Source organism: Procambarus clarkii, chromosome 14 (assembly GCF_040958095.1).
Source record: "Procambarus clarkii isolate CNS0578487 chromosome 14, FALCON_Pclarkii_2.0, whole genome shotgun sequence".
Classification (NCBI taxonomy): domain Eukaryota; kingdom Metazoa; phylum Arthropoda; class Malacostraca; order Decapoda; family Cambaridae; genus Procambarus; species Procambarus clarkii.
The window spans coordinates 37,557,963-37,572,954 of NC_091163.1; the positions used below are offsets into that span (position 1 = coordinate 37,557,963).

At 40.8% G+C, this 14,992-nt stretch overlaps 1 protein-coding gene across 1 annotated transcript in view; it reads right to left on the bottom strand.

The window, feature by feature from the left end:
- LOC123770544 (protein no-on-transient A) overlaps positions 1 to 10,327 on the bottom strand; it is a 51,544-nt gene extending 41,217 nt beyond the window's left edge. Inside the window, exons 1-3 of the mRNA XM_045762555.2 lie at positions 10,053 to 10,327; positions 7,005 to 7,226; positions 4,004 to 4,174 (exon numbers count right to left, since the gene is read on the bottom strand). Of these exons, the coding sequence (XP_045618511.1) occupies positions 4,004 to 4,174; positions 7,005 to 7,226; positions 10,053 to 10,235 (576 nt within the window). The 5' untranslated portion in view covers positions 10,236 to 10,327. The remainder of the gene's footprint in view (positions 1 to 4,003; positions 4,175 to 7,004; positions 7,227 to 10,052) is intronic.
- Between the last annotated feature and the right edge of the window lie 4,665 nt (positions 10,328 to 14,992).

A 14,992-nucleotide genomic window follows, 5' to 3' on the forward strand; every position in this document is an offset into this window, starting at 1 on the left:
TTTGAAAGGGGGCCGTGTGCGTGGACCTTTGAAAGGGGGCCGTGTGCGTGGACCTTTGAAAGGGGGCCGTGTGCGTGTACCTTTGAAGATGGCCGTGTGCGTGTACCTTTGAAAGGGGGCTGTGCGAGCGCACCTTTGAAGGTGGCCATGTGCGAGCGCACCTTTGAAGGTGGCCATGTGCGAGCGCACCTTTGAAGGTGGCCATGTGCGAGCGCACCTTTGAAGGTGGCCATGTGCGAGCGCACCTTTGAAGGTGGCCATGTGCGAGCGCACCTTTGAAGGTGGCCATGTGCGAGCGCACCTTTGAAGGTGGCCATGTGCGTGCACCTTTGAAGGTGGCCATGTGCGTGCACCTTTGAAGGTGGCCATGTGCGTGCACCTTTGAAGGTGGCCATGTGCGTGCACCTTTGAAGGTGGCCATGTGCGTGCACCTTTGAAGGTGGCCATGTGCGTGCACCTTTGAAGGTGGCCATGTGCGTGCACCTTTGAAGGTGGCCATGTGCGTGCACCTTTGAAGGTGGCCATGTGCGTGCACCTTTGAAGGTGGCCATGTGCGTGCACCTTTGAAGGTGGCCATGTGCGTGCACCTTTGAAGGTGGCCATGTGCGTGCACCTTTGAAGGTGGCCATGTGCGTGCACCTTTGAAGGTGGCCATGTGCGTGCACCTTTGAAGGTGGCCATGTGCGTACACCTTCGAAGGTGGCGTGTGTGCGCGCATGCACCTTTGAAGGGACATGTGCGCATTTATGTTGTAATTTTGTCTAAACTTATATTTGCAATTTTTGTTTTATAAATACAACTAAGCAATCCAAATGTGCAGTAACCGGACAAAAAGGACACGAATATTTAAACCCTCTTGCATGTGACATGTTGCCAAATACATTTCTCTCAGTCTTAAAGATAGGTATTATTCCTGTATTTATATTTTAAGGCATACCAATGCTTTTGTGAAAAGCATATTATGGTCATAGGCTTTAATATTTAAAATAGTTATTGTTATTCAGTGAATAATCCAACATCACAACACCTGATATATGGAGCCATGACACCTCATGATAAATGGCCAACATCCACAATCAAGGTTGTTTCATTATCTTCTACAATTTTATTAGTTTTACTTTTCATTAATAATTGTCATTATTTATAAATCTGTTAGAATTAGATACAATATAGAAGAACTATGGAGCATGAATTTTGTATATATATAGTAATTCAATTCAATAATTATGTCAATAGAAACATGGGCATAATTTTGAAGTTGCCCTATTTTTCTGGACATTCCATCTCTCTTCAGAGCCATATAGTGCCATCTCTCCTTATCTGGATAATTAAAGTCCAAGTTTCTATTATAAGAACATTAACACGTAAAACCCCCAGACATGAATGACTAAATGAGATAAAATGGAAAAAGTCCTAAAATCCTCCATCAGATGTTTGATCAGCACTATGACCAACTCGAAACATTTAATGTGGAAAGTTTACACATATATTTATGTATGCAAACGATATACAATACAAAAATATACAAGGGCATAAACTATGTGAAGAAAAACTGAATATTCGAAGTTATAGCCATTTATTTCATGTAACCTCCAGAAGCGAGACAAGGGTGCATGCAGCCAATGCAAGGGGGTTGTTCATAGAACGATTGACACACACACACACAACCTGCTGGATACCCGCTTGATTGTATTCTGGAAGTTTTTCTACTCCCCAAGCCCAGGCCAAGGGCCAGGCCAGGCTTGACTTGTAAGAGCTTAGTCCAACAGGCTGTTGCTTGGAGCAACCCACAGGCATGCACAACCACCACAGCCTGGTTGGTCCGATACTTCTTGAAGAAAATTAGAAGTGCCAAACCAACCGGGCTGTAGTGGTCATTTGGGCCTGCGAGCCACTCCCAGCAACAGCCGGTTGGATCAAACACTCTCCTGGTACTGTAACTCTTCTTTACCCAATTTCCTTGCCACATATACCTAACCTAACAAGACAATAAAGATGCCCAAGCCAGAAAATACTGTATATACAAAACTACATCTAATATATCACTGAAATACTATAGCCAAAATCGATGCTACCTGTACTACATCTAATACAAAATAAAAAGCTATTATGCAATACACTACATATTGATGTGAATTTGGTATATACATTTCACAATAAAAAATAATTTAATCTGCAGTCTAGTCAAATTTATATTTAAAACGACTATCCTACATCTGAGAAAATTAAGCAAATTTCCATTAAGAAACTGCCACCAAACAACAACAGGACTCCTAGTAGGCCTGACACGTCGGTCAAATACACAAGCCCATCACAGTACTTTTAATGTTTCAAAATGAAGGTAAACATTTCCTCAAGTTCTAGCATAAAATGAAAACCAAATGCAGCTAACAAAATGCCCCAACACTGCAAAATAACAACCCTAAGACCAAGTGATAACCCTAAACCAACAATTACAACCCTAAGACCAAGTGATAACCCAAAACAGACAGTTACAACCCTAAGACCAAGTGATAACCCAAAACAGACAGTTACAACCCTAAGACCAAGCGATAACCCAAAACAGACAGTTACAACCCTAAGACCAAGCGATAACCCAAAACAGACAGTTACAACCCTAAGACCAAGTGATAACCCTAAACCAACAATTACAACCCTAAGACCAAGTGATAACCCAAAACCAACTATTACAACCCTAAGACCAAGTGATAACCCAAAACCAACTATTACAATCCTATCTTGAGGTTATCTTGAGATGATTTCGGGGCTTTAGTGTCCCCGCGGCCCGGTCCTCGACCAGGCCTCCACCCTCAGGAAGCAGCCCGTGACAGCTGACTAACACCCAGGTACCTATTTTACTGCTAGGTAATAGGGGCATAGGGTGAAAAACTCTGCCCATTGTTTCTCGCCGGCGCCCGGGATCGAACCCGGGACTACAGGATCACAAGTCCAGTGTTCTGTCCGCTCGGCCGGCCCCCATCATCCTAAGACCAAGTGATAACCCAAAACCAACAGTTACAACCCTAAGACCAAGCGGTAATCCCAAACCAACAGTTACAACCCTAAGACCAAGTGATAACCCCAAACCAACAGTTACAACCCTAAGACCAAGTGATAACCCAAAACCAACAGTTACAACCCTAAGACCAAGTGATAACCCAAAACAGACAGTTACAACCCTAAGACCAAGCGATAACCCAAAACAGACAGTTACAACCCTAAGACCAAGCGGTAACCCCAAACCAACAGTTACAACCCTAAGACCAAGTGATAACCCAAAACCGACAGTTACAACCGTAAGACCAAGTGATAACCCAAAACAGACAGTTACAACCCTAAGACCAAGTGATAACCCAAAACAGACAGTTATAACCCTAAGACCAAGTGATAACCCAAAACCAACAGTTATAACCCTAAGACCAAGCAGTAACCCCAAACCAACAGTTACAACCCTAAGACCAAGTGATAACCCAAAACCGACAGTTACAACCGTAAGACCAACAATTGCAACCTAAGACCAAGCCCCTAAGACCAAGTGATAACCCAAAACCGACAGTTACAACCGTAAGACCAACAATTGCAACCTAAGACCAAGTGATAACCCAAAACCGACAGTTACAACCGTAAGACCAACAATTGCAACCTAAGACCAAGTGATAACCCCAAACCGACAGTTATAACCTTAAGACCAAGCGGTAACCCCAAACCAACAGTTACAACCCTAAGACCAAGTGATAACCCCAAACCAACAATTACAACCCATAAGACCAGGTATATAAACAATTGATTGCAACGAAGTTTCTCAACGATTACGTATCTGAAAATTTATTAATAAACAATACAGTATTAAATTTGTATAACTTTATGGCCATATTTATATATTTAGGATTAAAATAAAAATTACTGCAGCCATTAGCAACACAGAATTAACTATCCACTGAATGACTTCCAAATATAAGCAAAGGCTGAAAAAAGAAATGGGAGGCTCTTTATAACAACTTACTTGACCAAATACATTGAAGGCTTTTTCCAGCAACTCATTCGACACGCAAGGGGTTAGATTCTTGACTCTCACACCCGTAGATATTGATGCGTATCTGATCTTCATGGGACGATTGCGACAATTCTTTCCTTGCAATTCGCGCTTAGCCTTCTCGGCATTAGCTCGGTAATCCTAAATAAAAATGAATGTTAAAATGTGAAGGTTAATTTGTTCATCTTCATAACCTACCACATTCTGATAATTTACAAAAATTGTTATTCAAGAGCTAGGCCTTCCAATATCCCTAACTACAATACAAAACAGTTCAATAGTATTGTACAAATATCAAATTTTAAGCCACGTGACATATTTGACAATTCACATTAGAGGGCCAATAGATAGTTTTTTTAAAGTTGTTCAATGTCAACCAATATTTTTTTGACTAGTTGTATATGAACAGGGCTGCAATTGTTCCAAGTTTCAGTACTGCAGCATAAATAGAACAGGAGATTTTTAATTTTTAATTTTTTTTTGTTAACGAATATTACACATTTTCAAGTGTTTACAAACAACCACACCATTCAGATATAATCATTCTATGACACTTTTCTGTTACATTAGCATATAATAAAGGATCTAGCGCCAAATATTTTCCAATACATCTTTAGTTTTCCTAATACAAATAGTCAAAGTTCTCCCAAAAAATTATGCAAATATAATCATGTTTATTGCTATTATAAAATCACTAAATTAACTTAGGAAGCAAAGCTGGCAGCAGATTTTAAAGACATACACTCTACATATAAGGTGTAAGTTTCATGTAAATTGAATAAAAAATTAGTTAAGAATTTTTGTGTTACTTGAAAATAAATAAGAAAATAATTAAGTCTAAGATGCTGCCATCTGTGGCTGAGGTTGACATCAATCAATTTCCTCCAAAATTGGCACCCTTACAGATAGGCTTACGTTCAGTCACGTGTACAAGTTTCATGCAAATCATCCGATAAAAAAAAAATTGAAAAATTTTTTTTTTTTAACTTAATATTTTTTTTAATAAAACTAATAATTTTTTAATATATGCTATTGTGATAGCTGAGTCAGACATGATTTCAGTTGACACTTGTGTTTGATAATCGTTTTTGACCATTTTGGAAATTTTTTGAAAATTCAATATTTTTTCTCCCTTCCTATTTATGCTATGATGCCGAGACTTGGACCAGATGAAACCCTTTTCATATATAACTCATCAAAAAAGTTTGATTGCAATTGAACCAGTTTTCATTTTTGGCATATTTGAATCTATTGGCCCCTTAACTTACACTGTACTACCTTGTAGGGATTTCAGATTATCAATGTTTCCACAGCCCAGTCTCTAACCAGTCACCACTCATAACAAATATTTTAATGCCTTTTAAGAAGTAGTACTCTGGGAGTTTGCACCACCTGCTGATGAACACTTGACTAAATGTAAACTGTCACCAGATTTATTCACATTGCATCATTATGTAATTGAATGTAAAACCATGGAATTCAGATATATCAATGGTGTTCAAAAAAATATTTAAGTACTGTACTGTACTTCATTAAAAAAAATTTTTAAATGCATTACTTGATCACAGGGAAAAATAAAAACAAAATCATGTTACATATTTTGGCTGTGATAGGGAGAGGAAGTCCGGCAAGATAAAACACTAAGAGTACACATCCTGTTCTGTCTGCTTCAGCAGAGCTGTGTGGCAGCAGTTGCCATAGATATTATTACATAATCATTTCAATGTGTTTCACAGCTTTTTTTATCTGGTTTTTGTAATATTATTCCATAGTGTGTAATGCAATTCATTTATATAAATTGTGTGGACAATTGCTATTCAGTACTCAAATATTGAGCATAACTACAGTTGAACCTCTATTCTGCAAATCTGCAGTTGAACCGCACACTTTCCAGGCCTAATTTACCTGCCCGATTCCTTGAACTCTTGTTCACTGAGGCAGGGGACATGCAGATTTGCTTTTAGGATGTTTGGACAGTTTACAAACAAGTGGAAAACTTGCCCATCATAGATTAAAAATTAAAGGTTCCCTTAATGAAATTACCCCGTAGAGCATGGGAAATATTAGAGTACGAGTGGTAATTGTTCATATGGCTTCAATCATGCTTTTAATGAATTTCATAAATGGATGAAACATTAGAAGAGTTGAGGCTTGGAAAAGCCATTGAGCACATTTCAATCCACATTCTATGGTGCGTTTTCATTCTGACATTTCCCGGTTTTCGTTCACAAATATGGGACTCCTGGAGCAATCTCCGGCGGTAACAAATCCCTCGCTGCAACGTTGGGGTGGGGTCCAAAATAGTTTATTGATTCGAGGGTGCACTATTTACATTTTGATTACCATAATGCACACTATGCTGGTTTATCGAGTCCAAACAGCATAGCATTAACACACCAAGTCAGCTAACGATGATACCTCACTCGGCAAGATACATCCTCCAAACTATTTTTGCTATATACACACATATATACACACATACATAACTACTGTATCTACATTTGTGTGTACAATAATGAACAACTAAGCTGGTTTGGCAAGTCCAAACAGCACAAAGCCACCAGTTTGGCCTTTGCCAAACAGCTAATAATGCCATTTCACTTGGGGGGGATTCCTCCCAACATATTACACACATTAATTCTCGACATAATGCTGCTATTATCAGGATACTTGTCACTAAATCCTATAAATGAATAATTTTCTACAAGTTTACAATGTGAAGGAACATGGTGTCTATTTCAAGATGCTTAGATGGACCAAACAATGGCAGAGTGCTGTGGCTACCTGCCTAGCACTAACATTATAAAAGGCATTATGTTCACTGATATCTGATTATACAGTCTTGATCACATTAAGACTCTTCCATAATACTTTCACAAAATAATAGCAGTCTCATTTTTCATCATTTTTAGGCAAAGCTATGGTTACAAGTTGAACAGTGGCAATGTTAAACCAAAGAAAAAATACTTACAAAATTAATGAAGGCATATGCTCCATCTTTGTTGAAATACACTTGACCCAACTCTCCATACTGAGAAAAGACTTCCTTGAGTTCTTCATAAGGCAAGTCCCGGGGTAGATTACCCACGAACAAGCGGCTACTAGCATTAAACTTCTTCTCTGCTAGGTCAAGGGGAGGCAAATCAAGCTGTGGACCACTCAGTTCTGTGTTCACTCTCTCCTTTATCTTGTCCTGGAAATCAGAAGCAGAATTTATAACCAAACTGTACGGAAGAGTTTTAACGTCTCATTTGCTAGTTATGAAAACTGTGCACTGTACTGTTAAGACTGGTCCAGTCATTTGGGTTGTTACAATGGATTCAAAATGTTTCTAAACTTGTGTGTGGGATGTGCCTTGTAGGCATTGTTTATTGACTACTCTACCTGGCTACTTGCAAAATGCCACACACACACATTTAAGAAATAATTTGACTACGGATTTGTCCCCCCCAGAGACAGCAACACTATGGATGGGTGTTGCTGTTTCTGGGGTGGCAGCAGCACAATGATACTGGTCTCTGGGGGACGGCAGCACAATGATACTGGTCTCTGGGGGCGGCAGCACAATGATACTGGTCTCTGGGGGCGGCAGCACAATGATACTGGTCTCTGGGGGCGGCAGCACAATGATACTGGTCTCTGGGGGACGGCAGCACAATGATACTGGTCTCTGGGGGGCGGCATCAGACTGACCCACTTCTAAACACTTCACAAGTCCCCGTGGCGAAACTCAGCATGAAAGTGGAAGATTCGGACAATTTCTTTATGAATGATACTCAACCCCCTGTAAATGTAACTGATATCAACACAAGCGTGGCAGATTTTGAAAGAGAAATTGACAATATGCCCAAGCACTCAGCCCTGGGTCCAGACTGATGGAATTCAATATTTATAAAGAAATGCAAAGTGTCAATAGCACAGGCACTCAGTATAGTGTGGAGGAAGAACTTGGACACGGGGGAGATACCAGATGCGCTTAAAGCAGCAGACATTGCCCCTCTACACAAGGGTGGTAGCAAAGCATTGGCAAAGAATTATAGACCAGTTGCACTAACGTCCCACATAATATAAGTATTTGAGTGAGTCATCAGAAGTCAGGTCACTAGTGTCATGGAGACCAATGACCTCCACAACCCAGGCCAACATGGATTTAGAGCAGGAAGATCATGCCTCTCACAGCTACTTGACTACTATGACAAAATCACTGAGGCATTAGAGGAAAAACATAATGCAGATGTCGTGTACACAGATTTTGCAAAGGCATTCGACAAATGTGACCATGGAGTGATTGCACACAAAATGAGGTCAATGGGCATAACTGGTAAAGTAGGACGCTGGATACTCAATTTCCTGTCGAACAGAACACAGAGTAACAGTCAATCAAGTAAAATCGAGTCCGAGCACAGTTAAAAGCTCTGTACCTCAAGGTACAGTCCTTGCACCGCTACTGTTCCTTATTCTCATATCAGATATAGACAAAAACACAAGTCACAGCTTCGTGTCATCCTTTGCAGATGATACAAAAATTAGCATGAAAATTACCTCTGCTGAAGACATTGATAAACTACAAACAGATATTAACAAAGTTTTCGATTGGGCAGCAGAAAATAACATGATGTTTAACGGTGATAAATTCCAGGTACTCAGATACGGCAAAAATGAGGACCTGAAACATAATACAGGGTACAAAATACAATCGAATCTGCCCATAGTAGGAAAACAGCATGTCAAGGATTTGGGAATAATGATGTCCGACGACCTAACGTTTAGGGAGCATAACCAAGCAAATATTGCGACAGCCAGAAAAATGATCGGATGGATTACGAGAACCTTCAAGTCCAGAGATCCCATCACAATGGTTGTACTCTTCAAGTCACTTGTGTTGTCCCGTCTCGAGTACTCCTCAGTACTCACTTCCCCCTTCAGAGCAGGAGAGATTGCTGAAATAGAGGGAATACAGAGAACATATACGGCACGCATAGACGAGATAAAACACCTAAATTATTGGGATCGTCTCAAAGCTCTCCAAATGTACTCGCTAGAAAGGAGACGAGAGAGATACCAAATAATATACACATGGAAAATACTGGAGGGCCAGGTCCCAAATCTACACAGTAAAATAACAACGTACTGGAGTGAACGATATGGAAGAAAATGCAGAATAGATCCAGTGAAGAGCAGAGGTGCCATAGGCACAATCAGAGAACACTGTATAAACATCAGAGGTCAGCGGTTGTTCAACGTCCTCCCAGCGACTATAAGAAATATTGCCGGAACAACCGTGGACATCTTCAAGAGATAACTAGATAGTTTCCTCCAAGGAGTGCCGGATCAGTCGGGCTGTGGTGGGTATGTGGGCCTGCGGGCCGCTCCAAGCAACAGCCTGGTGGACCAAACTCTCACAAGTCGAGCCTGACCTCGGGCCGGGCTTGGGGAGTAGAACTCCCAGAACCCCATCAACCAGGTATCAGCCAGGCGCAGTGGTAACACTCGCCTGGGTTGGTATCCTGGCCGGGGAGGATTGACTGGGCACCAGTCCTTAACCGTAGCCTCTGTTCACCCAGCAGTAATGGGCACCTGGTTGGTAAACCATTTGGTGGGTCGTATTCCAGGGAACATTGGGTTAAGGACCTGCCCGAGGCGCTACGAGTCCTGCTGCCTCTACAAGAATGTAACAACTCCTATATATAGAAATAAATATCTTAAAACAGTGTAGCTGTGAAAGTATTCAAGAGTGTAGCCAAATCTCTACAACCGCTCCAACACAAGCCATTATACGTTACTCGACCCCTTGAGCCCGCCCGCACTCTCTGGCCAGCAAGATATACACACTCAAGGCCCGGGCCCACAGTTGCGAGCTGACGACGTAGACCACTGCGCTACAGGTGTCTTGCCTGACCCACTCCACTAAAATGTTGTACCGTCTCCCCCTTTCTGGCCACAACACTGTCCCGGGAGGCTGGTGGTGGTCTCCCGTCACTATAACTGTGGGTAATGGCGTCACGTTAGAGGCACTTACGTAGCCATACTGAGGGTGGCGGCCATAGGGCGGCGGCCCTCCACGCTTCTGGCCTCCCTGGCCGCCGCCGCCGCCTCCACCTCCTCCTCCGTGGCCTCCGTGGCCTCCCTGGTAGTTACCACCTCCACGGCCTCCCATGTTGCCTCCTCCATCACGACTCTTCTGCGGGGAACCGTTCTCCATGGTGGGCGGGTGTAGCGGGTGGCGGCGGGTGAGGGTCGGGTGGTGCTGGTGGACGGCGGTGATGGCGGACCAAGCCAAGCTGCCCTCCCGCCGGCCTCTTGGTTCTCCACCCTCACTAATATTACTACATATCCTCTACCACACTTCTAATCTGCACTAATAATACTTCCTGTAATTAATATATACTTATTTTATATGTAAAAGATACGTATATAGCCTCAGAACACGGAAATGATATTTGATGCAGATTAATGTATCACTCAATTTGTACTCTATATCCACTAGTATACATCATACTAGGCATAATAATTATCTCCATAATTACAATACAAATACTTTTACATTAAATAACAGGTTAGCATTAAAAAATACTTAAATGATATATGATGCAGTTCTGCGATATACTTATAGAACCTCCACATCCATACCGTACACGATGTTTGTCATATTAATACTCCCCAAAATTAATATAGTTATAGTAAGAACACTAAAAGATTACTGTAGCGCCTAAGAAACACAAATTATACATTTTATGCAGTTATAGATATCTCATATATATGACCCAGGGGAAGGTCTCAAATGAACAAATATGTCAATAAATTATGTATTTCTTTCCCAATTTATTCATGAACTGATAAACCGTATATATGTATATAGGGTGAAGTAGTGTGAAGATGACGTTCATGATGGCCCCGTCCCCCCGTCACCCTACACATTACTCAAGATGCCATGCATCTCTCACATGACTGTTATGACATTATTATCACTCATACGTGAGGACAAGGCTTGGGCGGGCGCCCAGCACGCCTACAGGTGTCCTCACCCACTGACACGCCTCAAGGTGCCCTGTACTCACGTAACTGTGCTCGTAGGCGCTCACATTCATGTATTATCTCTCTTCCCAGAGATAATACAAATTATATCTTTCCTCTCGTAATAAAGAAAGAAATTGAAAGAAATTGAATCTCGACTCTCAGCTTTATCTGAATTTAAAGCAATTGGTGTACTGCATAAGTTTACCAGCTTACTCACCTCTGAATTATATATATATATATATATATATATATATATATATATATATATATATATATATATATATATATATATATATATATATATATATATATATATATATATAAGAAGGTACATTGGGTTTATGAGAGAAAATAGCGTTGATGTTTTACATTCTTGTAAGATCCTTAATCTAACAGATAATTTTAAGTAGGTAATTTCTAGGAAAATTTAACAAATATTAACAGTTACATTGTAAGAATATTTGACAAAGATTAGTAGGAACATATTCACCTTAGTAGGTATTAAATAAATATTCAGCCTGTGTTTACTTCTATATTAATAAGCTGTATGAGACTCGAACCGCGGACCCCATGAGTGTTCCATATTCCCATTGCATTACGTCCTCTAATTACTCAACACAAAGCTGCTATTAGGACAATATCAAACTGGCCCCAGACATTACTCGGTACCCTTACTTAGATCTTTGAATATGTTAGATATTAAGTCACTGCACATCCTCTCATGTGTGTTTTATATATATAAAACTTTGAACTGTAATGTCAGTCCTGACCTTAAACGCTTCCTAGAAGGTTGTAACAGATCCCATGAGCACCACACCAGAAACAAATACCTCAAAGTTCAAAATGTTTATTCAGGTAAAAGTACATACATATAAGATGAGTTACAAACATAATGTTGGATTTCTAGATAGAGGTAGTACATACAATACCTAAAGCCACTAACGCACAGCGTTTAGGGCAAGGTGTGGGGGGGGAAAAACACTTAGACTAAAGCCTAATACTAATTGAGATTAAAGTATAAATTGTGTTGAAAATGAAAAAGGGGGGAGGGGGAACATTGCAGAAATCAGCAATTATACAAATTGGTCAACAAACAGTATTGTTTGAAAATAGCAAGACATGAGTTGATAATTTGGGGGTAAGGTTGCTTACATGGAATTTATTAGGTAGTACTTAGGTTTTCTCTTAAACTAATTGAGAGAGGTACAGCCTTTGACATGACTGGGAAGGTCATTCCACATTCTGGGTCCCTTGATTTGTAGAGCATTTCTAGTTTGGTTAAGTCATACTCTTAGAATATCAAATAGGTATTTGTTTCTAGTGTGGTGCTCGTGGGTTCTGTTACAACCTTCTAGGAAGCTTTTAAGGTCAGGATTGACATTACAGTTCAGAGTTTTAAATATATAGAGTATACCTAAGAGGATGTTCAGAGACTTAATATCTAACATATTCAGAGATTTAAGTAAGGGTACCGAGTGCTGTCTGGGGCCAGAGTTGGATATTGTCCTAATAGCAGCTTTGTGTTGAGTAATTAGAGGACGTAAATGATTTTGGGTAGTAGAACCCCAAGCACAAATACCATAGTTGAGGTATGGATAGATAAGGGAGTAATAGAGAGTCACCAGGGCAACGCGAGGTACATAATATCTGATCTTAGAAAGAATGCCAACAGTTTTTGAAACTTTTTTTGCTATATTTAGAATGTGTCCCTGGAAATTCAGCTTGTGGTCAATGAGAATGCCAAGGAATTTGCTATCTACTTTGTTACTAATTTGAATATTGTTTATTCTTAGATTAATTTCATTAGAGGATTTATTGCCAAACAAAATACAGAAAGTTTTGTCAATGTTAAGGGTAAGTTTGTTGGCAGTTAGCCAAAGATGGACTTTATTTAGTTTAGTATTTACTGTGGCATTTAGAGCAAGAGGGTCAGGACTGGAGAAAATGAAAGTTGTGTTATGAGCAAATAAGATTGGTTTGAGGTGTTGGGAGGCATTTGGAAGGTCATTAATGTAGATGAGAAAGAGGAGAGGGCCAAGTATGTTGCCCTGAGGAACACCAATGTTGATGGGTAGGGTGGGAGAAATTGAATTATTCACAGAAACATACTGGAGCCTGTCAGTAAGGTAAGACTGAAGGTACTGCAGGGAGTGTCCTCTGACTCCATAATGATGTAATTTAAGAAGAAGGTTTTGGTGGTTGACAGTGTCAAAAGCCTTACGCAGGTCCACAAATAACCCAACAGGGAACTCATTTTTATCAAGAGCTGCATGTATCAAGTTAATCATACTAATTAGTGCATCGTTAGTGCTTTTTGGGGTCTGAAGCCATATTGGCAAGAGCTAAGTATATTGTGTTTGGCTAGATAAGAGTAACGCTGCTTGTAGATTAGTTTTTCAAATATTTTTGACAAGTTTGGCAGAATTTATATATGTCTGAAGTTGTTGACATCGGTGAGATCACCACATTTATGGACTGGGGTTACTCTCGCTTTTTTAGAATATCTGGAAAGGTTTGGAGTTCAAGTGACTTGTTGTAGAGCAATGCAATAGCAGGAGCTAAAGGCCTGGAGGCTTTTTTGTAGATTAGAGTTGGTATCTCCGCAAGGGCACTAGACTTGGTCTTAAGGGAAAGAATTATGTCAGTAACATCAGTGGAATTAGCAGGAGTTAGGTACAGAGACTGTGGATAGTTACCTGTAAGGTAGTCTTTAATATTAGTGAGTGAGGATGGAATATCATGAGTAAGGGATGTTCCAATGGTTGAGAAGAACCTATTGAATTCAGTAGCAGTGTCAGAGGCTGAAAGCTGACCATCGTTATTGAACAGGAGTATTTTTTTTTTATTTAAAATCTTGTTTGATCCTAATATTTGGGAAATTGTGCTCCATGTTTTCTTAATATTGCCTTTAATGTGGGTAAATTTATTTTCGTAGTATTTTATTTTGGCTCTACCGTCCGGCTTAGGCTGGACGGTAGAGCGACGGTCTTGCTTCATGCAGGTCAGCGTTCAATCCCCGACCGTCCAAGTGGCTGGGCACCATTCCTTCCCCCGTCCCATCCCAAATCCTTATCCTGACACCTTCCAAGTGCTATACAGTCGTAATGGCTTGGCGCATTCTCCTTATTTTATGTATTATTTATTTTATGTCTGACACATGAGCAACAAAGTCTTCACGTCGAGCAGGAGGAACACTGAGCCGTTTGCGTTTGAAAGTCCCACCGGGCAGGATGGTATTTCCTATACATAGAGTAGTCAATCTAGGGTGATGATCTGACAACAAATCTGTTACAATAGATAATGTGCACCAGACGTGAGAGACGTTGAAACCAACACAGAGGTCTAGAATGTCTCCACAAACATGCGAGGGTTCAAGGTCACCCACAAACCAACACAGAGGTCTAGAATGTCTCCACAAACATGCGAGGGTTCAAGGTCACCCACAAACCAACACAGAGGTGTAGAATGCCTCCACAAACATGCGAGGGTTCAAGGTCACCCACAAACCAACACAGAGGTCTAGAATGTCTCCACAAACATGCGAGGGTTCAAGGTCACCCACAAACCAACACAGAGGTCTAGAATGTCTCCACAAACATGCGAGGGTTCAAGGTCACCCACAAACCAACACAGAGGTCTAGAATGTCTCCACAAACATGCGAGGGTTCAAGGTCACCCACAAACCAACACAGAGGTCTAGAATGTCTCCACAAACATGCGAGGGTTCAAGGTCACCCACAAACCAACACAGAGGTCTAGAATGTCTCCACAAACATGCGAGGGTTCAAGGTCACCCACAAACCAACACAGAGGTCTAGAATGTCTCCACAAACATGCGAGGGTTCAAGGTCACCCACAATCTGCACATCTTGGTGACTATTTAGTAGCGACAGCAGTTGATTCCCATTACCGTTACTGAAGCGAGAGCCACCAATGTCCTTG